The sequence below is a fragment of the Periplaneta americana genome, chromosome 1 (assembly GCF_040183065.1).
Source record: "Periplaneta americana isolate PAMFEO1 chromosome 1, P.americana_PAMFEO1_priV1, whole genome shotgun sequence".
Taxonomy (NCBI): Eukaryota; Metazoa; Arthropoda; class Insecta; order Blattodea; family Blattidae; genus Periplaneta; species Periplaneta americana.
In genome coordinates this window covers 139164164-139182200 of record NC_091117.1, presented here as the reverse complement: position 1 = coordinate 139182200, position 18037 = coordinate 139164164, and the positions used below count along the sequence as shown (strand labels likewise).

Here is an 18037-nt window from a genome sequence, read left to right as displayed (position 1 = left end):
CTCCCTTCCCCTGTGTCGACGGCGTAGTGCCGGCCAGACGAAAACACCACCACCGCCGACTCCCCCACTGTCAAGAATAGTCTCCCTTAAGAAGGTACCCCCGAAAAAATAAAATAAAAAATAAAAGCCGAGATAGGAGATGAAGAGATGTCTGCAGTAACGGATAGTCCCCTTCCCCACCCGGCACCCCCTCTACAAATCCCGACGTCGAAGCCCCCCTTTTTAACCTGGGGGGTCCCAGCTGATGACTCACTATAAAAGACGGCAAGGACAGTGAAGTAGCATGTTAGTACACTATTCATTCTCCAGTTGTCCGCACACTCCTTTTTTCCAAGTCCCCATCGCTCGTTTTTTGGTGTGAGGCAAGCACTCGGGTGGCAGGCGGAGGAGAGGCGAGACAAACATCATGCCCAGCTTGCTAGTTCGGGGACTGCAGTGGCTGTCCGGCGAGAGTGCGGGCAGCCGCGTCGACCTGTGCAGGACTCTGCTCGTGTTCCTCGCCGTGCTGACGATCGTCAGGATCATCCAGATCCTGCGAGACGTTCGAACTCTGCCCCCGGGACCGTGGGGATTACCGATCTTCGGATATCTACCCTTCCTGAAAGGCGATGCGCACCTTCACTTCAAGGAGCTCGCCAAGAAGTACGGGACGATGTTCAGCACGAAGCTAGGAAACCAGCTGGTCGTGGTACTCAGCGACCACAAGATGATCCGAGAAGCTTTCCGCAAGGAGGAGTTCACAGGACGTCCACACACCGAGTTTATCAACATCCTGGGAGGCTATGGTAAGTGCGGCCTTCGGTCTCTTTAAATTGTACAATAATGATGATTCTCAGGTGAAAGATGCTTCTGCTAGCTTAGATTAAGTTTGAAGTCGGTTTCTCGTAAATCAATAATTGTGACTGAAATATCACATTGCATATCCGATATATCTCTTCCAACTGACCAAAGTTCATCTTGATTGCTACGAAAAATAGTAAATAAAACCCTATTTCAAATACAAAACTTTTCAGAAATATTAAATTGTATGCATTTTTAAGTAAGCACGGTGAACGTGATCACATTTTCCCGTAAACGTTGGAACTGATAATTATTTTGAAGTGAAAGGCCAAGTTCAAATTCAATTTAATGTATGTAGATTAATGTTACATAAGAATGGCTAGCTTCATCGAATTTAGCTGTAAAATTATGCATTGAAAACTCACAAATTTTTTATCGAAATTTATTTCCTAATTATTTTTATTACAATACCCTCCCGAGATTTGAAACCCATCTCTATTTTACGTTATAATTTCGCTTGTTTCAATCGAGACAACCTTGATTACAGAAGACAAAATAAAGTTTATACACAGGATAAATTCTACTGTATTAAAATAAATGTTATGACAGATTCAGGAACAAATTGCACATCATATTTTTCATACTTAATTTAGGTTACAGAATATTGCACAGCAATGAATGCTGCAGTTAACGTATTGCAATGCAAACTGCAGAGTTTGTAGTTCTATTGTCTTATCTTTACTATTTCTGATTATGGCTGCATTATTTATGTTGCTGTTCCCATCATAAATTCCAAGCGCATGTGCATTATGATGTTCTAGGCGTATCAATGCACATGTGTAGCTACTTCAAGTGTAACCTCGACTAATCTGCGATTCATAGTAGTCTCGTGTTATTGTCAGGTGCGAAAACAAGGTGATTTAATTTTCACACTCGTATAGCGCTTGCTAATATTACTTGGGCGACAGCAATGCTGAAGTATGTCGAAACAGTCTGGCAGTCATAATTATGTCTAGACAGCAAGATCTGAGTTACGAGATATTATCATGAAATGCTCTAAGCAAAGCTCAAGTATAATTCTTAGAATTCTTCGATGAAATTTATAATTATATCATTTTCTCTTTCAAATTTGTGTCATCTAACGAAATAAATATGAAATAAAACAATCTGTGTGGCACTACAATTTCACTTTTTGAGACAGTTTCAAAACAATCTCGGCTATTGGAAATTGCATATCGTCGTTTTTATGAAAACTTCTATGTGGCAGTACAGGAAATTAATTTTTCAGAAGGAAGAAAAAAATTAATTAAAAATCAATAAGCGTAGTAAAATATGAAAAAATTCGGTAGAAAACGTTGGTGAATGAACATAAATGATATCGAGGATCAGTGTAGGCCTATTAATATTTAATTAATTTTTCTTCCTCCTGAAAAATTATTTTTTGTACTGTCACATAGGACGTTTCATAAAAACAACGACGATATTTATATACAGCTGCAATGAAGAGCGTTCACATTCGTGCATTAATATCTCTAATGTAATTTAAGTCTACCCGTAGTTGTCTTAATCGTGCATTCATATCTCCAAATTTAATTTCTTAATTGGCGTTAGAATGCTGTTCAGCGTTGTATAAATAATATATTTCGTTAGAAATAGTTCAGATCTGAGTGTAAAATATACAATTTTTTTTCCTCAGGTATTATCAACAGTGATGGTCGTCTATGGAAGGAACAAAGACGGTTTTTGCACGAGAGGCTACGTCAGTTCGGGATGAAATACATGGGTGCCGGCAAAGAACATATGGAAACTAGAATCATGGTGAGTGACAAAAGTAAACGTTATATTTTTTATCACTACCTAATAATTTTAGAATTTAAACATAAATCATAAAAATTTCATTGTGCTTTTATCTTGTTGACAACAGTAAGTTGAAAGTTTCTTACCAAAGGAACCGAAATTCAATTCCCGGTTGGCAAATTATACAAGACGTTTAGCATGAACAGATATTATGGGGCAGATTCTGTCCCAGTAGACTACTTCAGTTTCCCCTATATTCTTATCGCACCATTTTTCAAAGTACACTATAAAAATGGACTTTATCATTTTTTATAGACTTAGGAAAACCTGATTTCTGCAATTAAGTACATTTGTGGCGCAATAGCCCTGAAGGACCTAGATCATCCAGCCGACTTTAGGTCTCACGTACATATGTCTCAGCAGAGGTGAATTATTCTCCAAACCAGCACGGAGTAACGTGTGGTTAGTAGGATGATCTCTCTCCCCCCCTCACATCCCAGTTGTTATAGTTGACTACGAAACCGGTTTTGGCAATTCATTGTAGCCCACCAAATACCTCAAAATGCTGGGTGGGAACCGGTTTTATAGGCCTATATTGGCCGAAAGTTCGTGTGAAAACATTTTCCCCAGATCTCATTCCGTATCGCTAATCAAATAGGTGGCACCTGAGATCATGCGGCTATGAGTGAGACACTAGCTCTATAAACATGAACGTAAATGCTTTAAGAATTAAGTTTATAAACATGAAAGCTCTACTTTTCTTTTTAGTTTGATAAGAACAAATATTGATGTAGCCAAATATACATAATATATATTCTTATATGGGGTCTCGCCATCCTCATTGAATGATCAATGACTGTAAGAAGCCATACAATACAATGAGAGGAGTTCGGCCGGCACCGTGGATCATGTCCCGGTATGGCTCACATAGAAAGAGCGCTCATCGCTCACAGCTGAGAAGTCCCGGGTTCGATTCCCGGTGCTGGAACGAATTTTTCTCAAGTTAATAGATATGTAGCCTAATATTTAAAAGTGACGACCAATAATGGACCTTGGTTATAACTGTATAATTTCTTCATGAGTGAAACTGGATGTTGAAACTTGCGTACTAGCTTACTGCAACGGTCTAGACTACGATAATTTTAATGTTCATTGGTACATTAACAAAACTATAGACTAATGTACTTAAAAACAGTAGGCTATATTATACAAATTAAGATAAGGAAATCTATCGTAAAGATAACGTAAAAATTTTCCTATTGTGTGTGACAACAGTGAAGTAATTGCGATACTAAAAAATAATGTTTCGTAATTTGCACAGAAGAATTTTATTAATATTCAAGAATAAGTCCATACGAGAATGATTCATTTGAACTAAAACACTTTAAGCTTATATAAAAATAATAGATCTTTGCTTACAATTTGAAAACTGATGATTCGCTCAAAACTGACATAATTTTTTTTTTCCTCCCACATCAAATTACGAAATGACACGATTTACAATACACAGTTTTAAGTAATTAATTTTAATATTTGACACAATTCTCACCCTAAGACGAGAACGTTTTGAACTTAAAAAATTGATTACGAATAATTCGACCTATCTTGATTCAGAACTGATTTTAAATACTGCGTAAAATTTATGGTAAGGAATTAAATGGCATTTGCATGACACTGTTTAAGTTGATATGAACATTATTTCAGAATTATCTGTCTCACGTACATTCTCTATGATGGTTTTACAGGGGGAGGTAGAATCTTTCCTCAAGACACTTACGCGTCAGCAAGGAACTCCGACAGATTTGAACCCTGTTCTTTCCATGGCCATCAGCAATGTCATCTGCGCCATCATGATGAGCGTCCGTTTCGAGCACAACGACAACCGGTTCAAGCGCTTCATGAATCTCATTGATGAAGGCTTCCGGTTGTTTGGATCCTTGGAAACTATCAATTTCATTCCAGCAATGCGTTACATGCCTGGATTCCAAAGCACTCGCAAGAAACTAGCTAAGGTAAGTGCACAAGCAGTCATTCTTATTAACTACAATGCAAATATTTCCTTCATGCAACTTAAATTAAATCTGAATAAGTGTTGTAGAATGTTAAATGTTTGCAATTTTTTCTCAAATTGTACTTAGCCATATTATTGAAAAGTTAAGAAAGATCTGAAAGTCCAGTAACTTTGTTAGGAATGAAGTTTAAGACATATGAAAACATAATACAATATTGTTCATAAAATAATGGGCTTATTGAAGTATAATATCAATTTCAAAACATTCAAATGTCATTACTATTTTTCTCCTCTATTGATTTATAATTTCTTTACAAGTTTCCACAAAGACGATAAATTGCAGAGTCGATTCCTCAATCCATTTAGAGTTCTGAATCATCTCATTGAGCTGGAACAATCTCTATTATATTCACAGCAACACTGAATAAGACTAATTCGCTTCTGTAGAGACAAAGCCATTATTTTCTGGTCTGAAATGCAACAAAAAATCACATTAACTCACTAGTTTGAATTGCTGCTGTTTATCTATTTCATTTACCATAACAACAGTAGTAAAACAATTAAAACAAATTCCTGTGAAAATAAATCATTTTCTGATTTATAAATAACCATATAATTTAACTGTCTTTAATAATCCACTCATTACATTAAGTTATACTGTATGTTTTTTTTTTTTTCAGAATCGCATAGAAATGGCAAAATTCTTTCAAGAAACAGTTGACAATCATCGGGAGACATTCGATCCAAGCAACATTCGTGATCTCATTGATACGTACCTGGCTGAAATTCAGAAAGCGAAGGAAGAAGGCCGTGGAGAAGAACTGTTCGAAGGAAAAGATCATGGTAAGTTTCGATATTAAACATAACCACAATGAATATAAACAATGGCATAATTTAAATCACTATGCATTGAAAATATAAACAATTCGCGACTGTTCAATTTCACCACATTGTAATATATGAAAAACGAAATGCGACTATTTAGTCTATAGATGATGGCATCAAATGCTGATATCTGAAAGCTTAAGAACTGCCGGTATTTTGGAAACAATAGGCCAATTGTTCAGGTAGTTGAAAATTTCTCAACAAGGGATTACGTCTTGATACTTAACAGATCGCTGTGAGATTTTTTATGGAGAAAACGAATGTGAGACAGATTTTCCCACAGTTCTTTGGTTTCCCCAGGAATTTTTATTCTCCGCCTACCTTATAGTTGGTAGGTCATCTTCCCATCGAACTTACTAGTTTAAAATGGCCTTAAAACAGAAAGTAAGTAATTTCTTTCCTTTATAGACCGTCAGATGCAGCAGATTATTGGTGATCTATTCTCTGCGGGTATGGAGACGGTAAAGACAACTTTACAATGGGCTGTGGTGTTTATGCTTCATCATCCTGAAGTTGCAAAGGCTGTGCAAGAAGAACTCGATGAGGTTGTTGGCCGTGGAAGGCTTCCCAAGCTAGAGGATCTGCGCTATCTTCCATACACGGAGTCAACTCTGTTGGAGGTCCTTAGGAGATCCAGTATCGTTCCCCTGGGCACGACACATGCCGCAACTCGGTAAGTCAAAAAACTAACTGCTACTTCCAAAATAGTGTCCATCATCATCATCATCATCATCATCATCATCATCCTAGTCATTACCATTATTTCTTTTTCAACACTTCATGGATCAAGAGGAATCATTTGTTCCAACTTCATAGCAAATCTTTCAGTTTTTCAGTCTTTCTCTAAAATTCGTTCGTGGTCGCCTAATATGATAATTTACGCAGCTCTTTTGGCCTCAATTTTATCCAATTACTGCAGAAAAGTTTCTTAGAAAACAGGTACAAATAATTTGAAAAACAGTACACTCAGAAAAGGAGAGCATTTTATAACGATGAGCTCAATCAAAGTTTCCAGTCAAATAGCCACGTGGTACATTCAGATGTAATTAATTTAGTAACAAATTTAAAGAAAAATTTAACATGTAGGAAAGAATCATCCGTAGCTTTGTAGCAAGATGTACAGAGTTTGGTACCAATGATCCTGTTTCTCTTATTTGCAAATTCTACATTTTCCACACCAAGTGTAAATCGGTAGCCTACGTACAGCATTAGACACAAAAAAATGACTGAACTGCAGCGAGAATTTTGTCTTAAGTTCGCTTCGAGCACCGCCTGGTTCACACAACTAGGGAAAGGATGTTTATTTTGCACCTAATTTACCCTTTGAATATAGCTTTGTTATAGATTAGTTAAAAAAAAAACTTCATCTACAAATAGGCAGAAAAAGCAACAAAGAAACAAAACAAAGGAAAAAACAGAGGATTCGAGCATAAGAAATTCGTGCACGAGCAAAGTTAAGCTATCATGGCATCTATCGAAGTTTTTCGAAATGGACCTAGCGTATGGCAGATGATCATTTTTGTTTATTTGTTTAAAGTTATACAATGCGATCGAAAAGTCTCTCCGTAGTGCTTGCGTAGCCGAGAATCCACTAGGTAGAGAATTCAAGTGGCAGCACTGGCCGCTAGGCATAAATGATGAACTCAGAGTGCGAGGTTGTCAAACCGGAATGAATGGGGAAGTGCCAACTTTCTAGAGTTGTATTTTAGGGTTACTAGAACTAATAGAGCTGCGGAGGGACTTTTCAATCGCACTGTACTATGTATAACCATCAGATTTCTCGTGTAATTCTAATAAAAATAAATGCTTATAAAAGAAGCTAAACTTTTTAGCTCGTGAAACTTTGGAATTGCTAAGAACTCGAAGATGCAATCTGGATGGCTGAACAAAAATTTTAAGCAATTCGAAATTGAAAGTAGATGTATAAGGTGAAGAAATGGCTATGAATTAAAATTTGAAATATATATAGAAGAAATGGCGAGAGAAATTTCTAAGAACTCTGCCTTTTATTCCAAATTTTGTGCGATATTCTTGGCAAGAAAATAAATGAAAGACTAAGAAATAATAATAATAATAATAATAATAATAATAATAATAATAATAATAATATAATAATAATAATAATAACAACAATAGCTAATAATACATCTACTTTTAAAAAATAAGGTTCTTCAGCTGATTCTGTTTCCACTCTAACGGTTCATTTATCTCCTCTCTTGTCATAATGAAAAATAGTAATTAAGTATTAAGATATTATTAAGATAGCCTACCAAAAATAAATATAAGCTATATTAGGAAAATTGTTACAATTTTATGTTTAAATTTGTATGATGTTGAACTTAATTAAAATAGACCTATGCGTATTTATTGAGAGTTCAGTGTTTGGTACCTAGTCATTTTGATAACATTGAATATAAAAGCGAGAATTGACGTCGCTAACATCATGTATAGATGTAAATTTCGTCAGCGCTATTTTTAGTCTAAAAAAAGAGGGAAACCGTTGTTTTGCTAATCAAGTGAAATCGAAGTTCAACACCGTAAAAACTTGAGCGTAATCACTCACTTTCCCTAATTTGATCTTCGATTGGCTCAAACAATAGGGACGTAGGCCTACAAGAAACAGAAGCTGTTAATTTACAAGAAACCAAAACTAATCACGGTAAAAGCAAGCAGAAAGTTATTTTGTCACAGTTATCACAATGGAAAAAATAGCAACTAGTACAATATTTATTATCAATTTTACAGCCATTTCAACCTTGACTTTATCTTGCTAAAATATTTCATCATCATCGTATTTCTATAAAATTACATTATTCTGAATGAAAAGCTAAACCAGGGTCTTCGGTTCGATATGTTTCATGTATGTTTATAACAGATAATTATGGTACCGAGAATTACAGATTGGATTTAGGTGTGTTTTACAGCTTTGTATCCGTATGTCAAATCATTAAATCATGTTCGAGAAGGAAAAAAAAAGTGAAAGCAAAAACGATATGCAGATTTACTTGACCGTTCTTAGGCTGTCACGTTCGTCTATGCTAATCGTGCATGAAATGTCAGGTCAATGAACTAGTGTCGAAATCACTAAGTTACATTTATACGGCTTTATTTGTATCAATAAATACAAAAAAAAAAAGATAATGAAGTTTTCTTTGGTTCAACACACAAAGGCTTTGACATTAACAAGGTGTGAAAACACGGCATCGAAATTACAACAGAAACATAGAAAAGTGCGACACACTTCTTTTTAGACTCCCCCCCCCCCCACTACTTTCCCAAACATGTAATTCTGTTGTAGACAAGTAATTTACCTATTACATGATTCATTGTGAAACATATTTGTTCACACAGGATTACAAGCGTGAAAGTGGGTAGATAACTACCGCTTGTCAAAAAAATTAACAATAGTAGTTCAATGTAAATATTATATTATTTAAAATTCAACTAACCTCACTTTTTTTTTTCCTCAGCAAAAATATGAGTAATTAGCCTATATTTGACACTCCCTTTCGATATCGCACTCAAATTACATGCTCATTAAACGTTTCTTAGTTATTAAATCTGACTTCATGCCACTGGAATTTAGGTTGTTTCCGTCAAATGTAACAAGAACTTGTGTATCTAACCCAATACAAAGGCCAAAACAGTAAAGTGCTACCTTTATTTTTGTGAGGAAAGATTTTTCAAACATATCACAGAACTTTGGAAACAATATACATATCCATGTCATTCTCTTTTCATCTAGTATTCAAATATAAAATATGTCTCAATCTAAAAAAGTAAGCTATCGTAAGCTCGACAACTAATTTCAAACAAAATTTTAAATAAGGGGACTAACGTAAATAAATAATTTCATGGCGTTACACTTTTGTTTCTATTTCAGAGACGTGTACCTGAATGGCTTTAAAATCCCAAAGAACACACAGATCGTACCTCTCCTTCACGCCATTCACATGGATTCCAATTTATGGGAAGAACCAGAGAAATTTAAACCAACAAGATTTCTCAACGCGGAAGGCAAAGTTACTAAACCTGAATTCTTCCTGCCATTTGGAGTAGGTAAGTAATATTAAAAGATTGAATTTGACTAGCTATCAACTCATGTACAAGTTCACAGAACATGTAGTAAGAGGATTTAATTATTTATCACATTTTTATTACTCTAAATTGGTTAAGAGTAGAGAAACATGACAGATTTATAGTTTCAACACAAATCAGGCTAATAATAATAATAATAATCGTCTTCACATCCAGTTCTTGCTTCAATCTGTATTTTAATGCACAATTATGCTAAAAGGAAATCCGTGCAAGCATTTTAAAGTTTATATTGTAACATGACTGTAAAAATATCTATCGTTACGGATTCAGTAAATTAAAAATCTGAGAAATCAGTATAGAATTATTAATGCCTACAAGTTATAAAAGCTGTTTTCTGACGTTATCCAAATAAGATGAAAGACAACTCTCCGCGAAGGTAGAAGCGTAATGTCACCAACAATGTCCTTGATATAGTCTCGCCAATATAAGGCATTAAGAAGTGAGGTTATGGTACAGGTTTAATGGAAACCAGCATCTCAAGTATGGAAATTGTTAGTTTATTCATTGGAAGTTTTGTAAAATAAAACCAAATGTAGTTCAATCTAGAATTACCAGTCGATATTCTGCCTATCAAAACAGACTTCTTTCTTTTTTTTAAAGCTTAATGAAATATATATGCGCAAAAGTTAAGAAATTAGCCGATCATTTACAAATATAACCAGTCGAACTTGATTTCTTACGTCATCAGTTGTAGTACTAAAGAGGTAAATGACGGATACTAAAACAACATTCTTGAACAAAAAAAGTCTTGTATTAATCTAGCCTTGGAATTCTAACGACCTCTACAACAGACAAACTTAAGTCTAATGACTGAGAACAGCATAATGTGGATTTATAAGTTCTGTAACCCCAGCATGTCATGTCGCAAGAGAACCTTGCCCTGACAGGGACGCCTCCAGGCAAATTTATTTTCCCCCGTTTCTCATTTCATTAAATTTCCTGCTTTGTGGATATATATTCCTGCTGGCCAACGTTTCGACTCAGGAAGTTAATGAGTAAGACCGCAGCGGTTTCTACGATTCAAATGAAGACAATAAGAGTCCCGACATAACAGATAGAAGGTTGCAGTGTATCCGGAACTAAATGAGGATTGGACACTTGTAATGGAAAGCAACGTAAGCCTATGACAGATAATAGTTATTTTTTATTTCCACATCTTAAATTAATTTCCGATACACAGAACTCAATTGGATTTGATGGAATAGAAATCACTTTAACGAGAAAATAAAACATTATTTTCAAGTTGACGGCCACTTGTATTGTGTATCGGCACACAATGCCTCGGTTCTCTCAATAACACAATCTGAATATAGGTAAAATAACTAAATACTTCCCAAACATTTCACCCCATTAAAAAAAATACATCTGTCTTTAATAAACTACAAGGAAATTTCATACCAGTTAGTAATAAAGGTACGCCCTGAATTTAATATTATTAGAAAGTTGCCAGGAAGTCAAAAGGAGGATAGCAATAGCAAAGGAAGCTTTTAGTAGAAAAAGGACCATCTTGTGCGGGTCTCTGGAAGAAAAATAAGGAAAAGACTAGTGAAGTGCTTTGTGTGGAGTATGGCATTGTATGGGACAGAAATATGGACATTACGACGAAGCGACTAGAAGCATTTGAAATGTGGATATGAAGAAGAATGGAGCGTGTGAAATGGGCAGACAGAATAAGAAACGAAGCTGTGTTGGAAAGAGTGGATGAAGAAAGAATGATGCTGAAACTGATCAGAAAGAGAAAAAGAAATTGGCTGGGTCACCGGCTAAGAAGAAACTGCCTACTGAAGGATGCATTGGAAGGAATGGTGAACGGGAGAAGAGTTCGGGGCAGAAGAAGATATCAGATGATAGACGGCATTAAGATATGTGGATCATATGAGGAGACTAAGACGAAGACGGAAAATAGGAAAGGTTGGAGAAAGCTGGGTTTGCAGTGAAAGACCTGCCCTTGGCCAGAATACAATGAATGAATGAAGGAAGGAAAGAAGCAAATATTCTGCATATTCTGCAGAACCGTAAAGAGTAAATTGTTGATACTCGCGCATCAACGGAGAGTGTGTGGGCCAGGGGTACTGTATAGCGATCTTACTTTCGTAGGGACGCAGAACCCCCCCCCCACCCATGTCGTTTTCGCTTACACAGCCTTATAAACAAACACGGAGTAAGGTTCTGTGCATCAGTGGTGGAATTTAAGCGACCAGAGTGTGCCGAAAGTTCGTAAAAGCTATGATACTCGCTGATACAATCCGTCACTGATCTTCTGGTCTACTCGTACAGCACCAAAACATTACTGTCTCAGCCGGGGAAGGTGGACTGGGGAGTTAGGGGTGATTTGCAGTGACTCTCGAGCTATTTACGCCCAGGCTGTATCACAGGTTTCTTTGTATTATCTCAGCGAAGTAAACAGCAGCACATGACTTTGTTCCGTACAAATTCTTTAAATATGTTGGTTTGAGGATTGAAAGGACAAAACAAACAAAAGCACATCAGGAGAGGCAGGTGAGGTTCTGAAAACATTTTCTCCTCACCTGTCAGAGACCTTCTTTTAGTGACTTAAGTAAAAGAGGTGATGTGCTCAGTACCACGATCCTTAACTATTTTAAGCTTGAGAACGACCAAGTATTCATACAAAACTGAATGGAGTCCGCGAGATGAAAAATCCCTGAATTTTAATTCGAGCTCCTCCATTTCATAGTCTGTCGTTCTTAAAGAATTGCAAAGGTCAACCTTTATTTATATTTATAAAAAAATTAATAAAGCAGTGACGTCATTAATATGTATTTTCTTTTGTTTTCAGGAAGGAGAATGTGCCTCGGGGACGTCCTGGCACGCATGGAACTGTTCCTTTTCTTTTCTTCAATTCTTCACGTCTTTCACATAGAACTCCCTAAAGATCAACCCTTACCAAGTCTTAAGGGCAATACAGGCATCACTGTAACTCCAGATTCATATAAGGTAAGTTACGATTATACAATCATGTTAAATTACTTTCACTACAGGCTAGCTCACGCAAGCTTAAATTTCGGACAATTTGAACTTATACATTTACAATTTCATTAGCTGTAGAAAATATATTTACTCAGAATCTGGATTTATTTTGTCTGTTGTAAAAAATTAGTATGAATCTGTTTTCTGTTGAAGACTTTTTATTCGTTTATTATGAACAGTTTAGTAAAAATGTAACCGCAATAGAAGCTTACGTGTTTCGCATATTTTTTATCACAATTTATTTTTAAATCTTTGTTTTGAGACAAATACAGTCGAAGAAATTCTAAGCAGAACTTTTTTTGGGGGAAATAAGTCACAATAAGTAGAGTTATGTAACGTATGAGGAAAATATTTAAACATTCAACTGATTAGCATCAAAAGAAAATCCTCAAAACAACATTTGTATCGTTACCTTCTGGTATTTAAAAGTATAAATTGTGCAAAACTTTGTTTGAGATAGCTACAGAATGAGCATGTGGTTTTGTATGACGCGAATTAAATTTGTCTTGAATAAGATTTATAAGTTCAGTTGTCACTTTATAGAATTTGTGTAAACGTGAACTTAGAGCGAACATAACAGACGATGAACTGTATAGCCTATAATAATAATAATAATAATAATAATAATAATAATAATAATAATAATAATAATAATAATATAATAATAATAATAATAATTTAGAAACATTAAATCACTACAATATTTTAAAAATATAAGGCAATTTTTGTTTTGTGTAAACCTAAGTAAGATTAACAGTGAACAATGAACAAATAGGCTAATTCATTTTGAAAGTCTATATAAAACAAAAGCTAGTAACTTCTATAACAGTGCAGGAACTCACGGCATTATCATTTCTTCAAGAAAGAAACACACTGAACCCAAATGCCAGAAACACATGGAAACGTTGCAAAATAATAATAATAATAATAATAATAATAATAATAATAATAATAATAATAATAATAATAATAATAATAATAATAAATTGCATTTGGTAGTTGATGCATCGTTAGTCGGTTGAATAGAGCGTCGGTTTTTCACGCTACTAATCAGGGTTCGAATCCTGGGTGATGCAGGTAGAAACTGATGGACAAAGACGGTGCTTGCTGGTAGAGTTTCGTGAAATACTCCCGTTTCCCCTGCCAGCACCGAGGGCAATGCCTACGTTGGTAAAGAGAACTACAGCTTCGGCGCTTCTCTCATACATGTAAATTAATGATAAAAAGCAATTGGTAGCTGGCAGGATTGCTATGGAAACGCAAATGAAACTATGAGGGGAGATCGGCTGTTCATGACCTTCACGTATTTTATGACGATGCGTTTAAAAACAGACTGTTTCATTTCTCAGTATTTTCAACTATTATTTTATTATGAGAATAATAATTCCGTATTGACAAATATTCCATTTGAAAAATGAAATTCAACTCTGCCACATTAAGAGAATTTCAGAACATCTTACTATTAAAGCGTACCTCCAGACACTCGAAATCAAACAAGTATATTTTAATGTCAAGAGTGATTTGAAAGACCCTGTGTGAGGATTTATGAACGCACAGTAATTTCGCTTTCCCAGGACACTAACCAGTAGGGAACTTAACTGAAGACAATGAGTTTTTAGATTTCTTAAGGTTCTGAAGCATGAATTTGCTCTTTCCCGTTATGAATGCTGATGTTAATGACGTTTGCGACAGCTGGCAGTAACTTACAAGCTTTTGAAGAATGAGAGCCAAGACAAGTCTGGGAAGCTCACCCCCCTTCAATTTGTCTCTTAATGCAAGAGGTCGTTCACCCTTGCAGACTTGACAGCTTGATTTACACTCAGTGATTGCAAGAGATCGCGTAAATGTGTGCTCATTTGACCAACCCCTCTGTCTCCATTGTCTACCAGCGAGCTGTTCTGGGGTCAAAGAACTCTCTATGGGCATGTAGGAAATAGCTGGTTTACCCAAGGCTGACCACCCCTAAAGATTCACAATGTCTTGTCCATTACTTGTCACATTCTAGAGAATGGGTCTTTATTCTCCGCTCCACTCAGCGTGTGTGTGGACGCCTTTTCTTGTTACGGATTGCAAGAATTGTTGGGAGTGAAAGATGTCTTTAAAATATTTCAAGGGCGATACAAACTAACTTCTAAGAGGTCATTGAACGCAGCTCCAGTTGAATTTTAGTTTCTTAGATTTATTTTACTATATTTACTTTTCGTGCAATATCTCCCTTCGAAATAGTTTCTAACTAGGGCTACTCAAATTCTTAATATTTGTTTTTAATGTTAGACTGAAATTCTGAAGTCTGCGTATGAACAACTTTCACTTCGTGTCAAGATCTCTTAGTCCGATGCAGTTTGAAACTAATATCAGATAGTTAAAATACATTTGTGAAATGGAAGGGAATTTTATTCGTAATTAGCAGAAAATTATGCCAACTTCATTATAAATAGATAATGGATGCGGGATGACTTATCGTTGAATGTAGGTGCACATTTACTATATGTTACATTTTTTCATTCAGACCATTGGCTCAACAGGTTTTAAACGTAAACAGACGACGTCAACATGCTACTGTATCTCCGTACAGTCAGAAGGAAAAGAAAAATGACGTACTGTAGCACATACCTCGTCATCATTGATGGAATTACTAGCGTTGCAGTAAACGACGATATATTCTCGTAAGTTGTCGAAGCTGAATCGTCTTCGCCTATCGCTTAAACAATTTTTGTATCGAGAAAATTTCTTAAAAAACCTCTAAATTGCACTTCTTATCTCTGAGCGAATTGAACGTTTTGCCTTCGACATTATGAATGGATCACCACAACACTATTCAACGCGCACTAAATACTTGAGCAGGATAACACAATTGCACACATTGGTTTGCAATGTTACTTACTATGAACGGACCGGGGTTCCTTCGTTCTGTACGCTGCTGTACTCGCCAGGTACACAAAAGACGGACGACGCGGCACGTGCCATATATTCTGATACGAAACAACTTCACTTTTCCTTAAGTCATCCCGCATACATTGTCTAATATAAATATTTGAGCTGAATTATATAGGCCTATAAAGTCTTCAAAATATGATAATTTCTAAATATTTACTTCAAAACATGCAATATGACTTTCCTAAAAAGAAATTTTCGCCCAGTATGAAGTGTAAAAACTGAAAAATTTAATAATAATAATAATAATAATAATAATAATAATAATAATAATAATAATAAAACAAGAACAATAATAGTTTTAAATTTCGTTTCGTAAAAGTAACAGCCTGTACATGAATGAATAAACTGAAACAGCGACAAACTTGAATGTTTTCATAATCTCTTTCTCTCTTTGTGAACATTTTTGCATTCCGGAGTACTGAGTTTCATATTTCTTTTTCAGGTATGTTTAGTTCAAAGACCGATGGAATACGAAATGGATTACCTAACTAATAGTGGAGATGAATTAACGTTAGATGAATGTGACAGACGAGGATTGTGATTGGATAGTGACGGACTTAGTGTTCCAAGAAGTTCCTGTGCCAATTTCCGTTCTGTGAGACATTAACTTACCTAGAGACTGAATGCACGTTTCTATTGCAGGTATGTTTAGTTCAAAGGCCGATGGAGTCTGACATGGACTTCCTAAGTAACAGTGCTGACAATTCATCGCTCAGGAACGTTGGTTGCCATTGACTGAATTTTCTGGAAGATTTTAACAAGTGCAGAAGTCGTGTGTTATTACAAAATGGCTTCATTATCAAGTTCCTGTTATCGGTTTTAGAGGTTGTGATACAATCTCCAGCCCCATTTTAAGCAATAATATTCCTGATAAGTACAGATTTTCAAAAAGTACAACGTAGAACACTTATGAGTTATGACATCTAACTTCCAATTGTTTTAAGGTATAATTTGCTCAATTGCTAATATCATAAGACTTAGCATTATGTGGAAAAGTGCCATACAAACATTTTTTTCGTGTGTGAGACGTTGAATTTTTGATGTGCTGTAGTAAGACAAGAATGGACGTGTATATTTAAGTACCATCATATGCATCACATCTTAATGAAAGAGGAGCAGAATGGTTTGTACCTACCAGGAAATATTTTTTTACCACTCTATGTACAAAAAATTTAGCGAATACGTTATGTGACTATCATTATAAGCAGTTTCCAACATCTTACCACGGAATATTCATGACAGTCAACAGGATTATAAATTTACAAGAACTTTTACCTAACTAAATATTCAAATTTGGATAGCAATCTGCAGTAAAAACAATGAACGCAACAGTCCACCTGGAAAGAACACAATAGAATTTAACATTTATAGTTTTCATTGGAATGCCTTCAGGAATTCTGCAAGGAAATGAAGTCCGAAATGCAGAATGAATGAAGGATATGAGTCAGATAGTTGGCTCAATTCTTATGACATCATTCTTGAGTTTTATATTATACAAATCAAAGTTGCAGCAATCATAATAGACAATACTGTGGCATACAGGGAGGTTTTTCGGAGGCTGTGCCGATAGACAGTCACATGGCAAACGGCAAGCGGCTGCCGAGCTGTGATCGGATGCACGGATTTCCGCGCATCTCATAAGTTCCCCTGTATATTGGCCAACAAAACTAGTATTTATAATAAGAAAATCCTGTTGACAAGTTTCAAGGACGAAGGGTTGGGAACTGTTCATTTCAAAACCATCATTCATACAGCTCTAAAAAGAGCTTATTACCTGTATATTACGCAACGATGTATCATTAATTACAAACAGCGTCAGATCTTGTTTATTTTGACGCCTCTCGGCTGTGCCCCATATCATGTCGTGTTCATAGTCTTTAGTGTTTTTCTCTTTTTCACATTTTGTACATTTGCTGATTGTGTTCATTTCCATTTTTAATCAACCACCAAATATTTGTATCCATTTTGTACCGACAGCGACCATTTTCGCTAGTTCTCTTTCCTAGTCAAGGGTTAATGTTATTGTCTCTTTTAGAGGAGGAACACTTAACAAGAGTATTTTAACATTCTCATAGGACCTGCGATATGTCAGCGAAAACTAAGATGAAGTGTTAAAGTTACTGACTTGAAGGAGAGAATGAATCTAAGCTCCTGTTACTCCCTCCTAAAATCAATTGAAATGATTAAATGACTGTGATTTTGTGTGTATTTAACATTTGGAGGGTACAGAACCATAGTGGGCCAAGCGCAATTTACTAAAACCGTAGAAAACAAGGGTTAAAATGAAGTTATTACCATAATTCAATGGAAACATATAGCAAGTAATATAAAATATACACATTAAAACTAAATGATATATCAATCTGCATTAAACTATGGTATTAACTTAACTTTAACCCTTGCTTTCTCCGTTTTTAATAAATGGCGCTTGGCCCACTATGGCTCTGAACCCTTCATTTAATGGCAGACGTGACCAAATAATGCGGAAGTTATCAGAGACATAAATCCAAAATATTACCTTAGGATTACCACATAAATGTA

General features: G+C 35.6%; 1 protein-coding gene across 2 annotated transcripts; it reads left to right on the top strand.

Annotated features, from left to right (window-relative positions):
- Positions 1 to 273: 273 nt before the first annotated feature.
- On the top strand, positions 274 to 17666 carry Cyp18a1 (Cytochrome P450 18a1). Of its 2 annotated transcripts, none has more exons than XM_069828309.1 (8): positions 274 to 785; positions 2477 to 2598; positions 4323 to 4589; positions 5269 to 5431; positions 5882 to 6146; positions 9357 to 9532; positions 12369 to 12526; positions 15939 to 16169. In XM_069828309.1, the coding sequence occupies exons 1-8, from the start codon at positions 407 to 409 to the stop codon at positions 16035 to 16037; spliced, it is 1629 nt and encodes a 542-aa protein (XP_069684410.1). In that variant the 5' UTR covers positions 274 to 406; the 3' UTR covers positions 16038 to 16169. The 2 variants fall into 2 exon arrangements, with proteins under 2 accessions (XP_069684410.1, XP_069684414.1); XM_069828313.1 differs by having other exon boundaries at positions 278 to 785; positions 16139 to 17666.
- Positions 17667 to 18037: the final 371 nt, after the last annotated feature.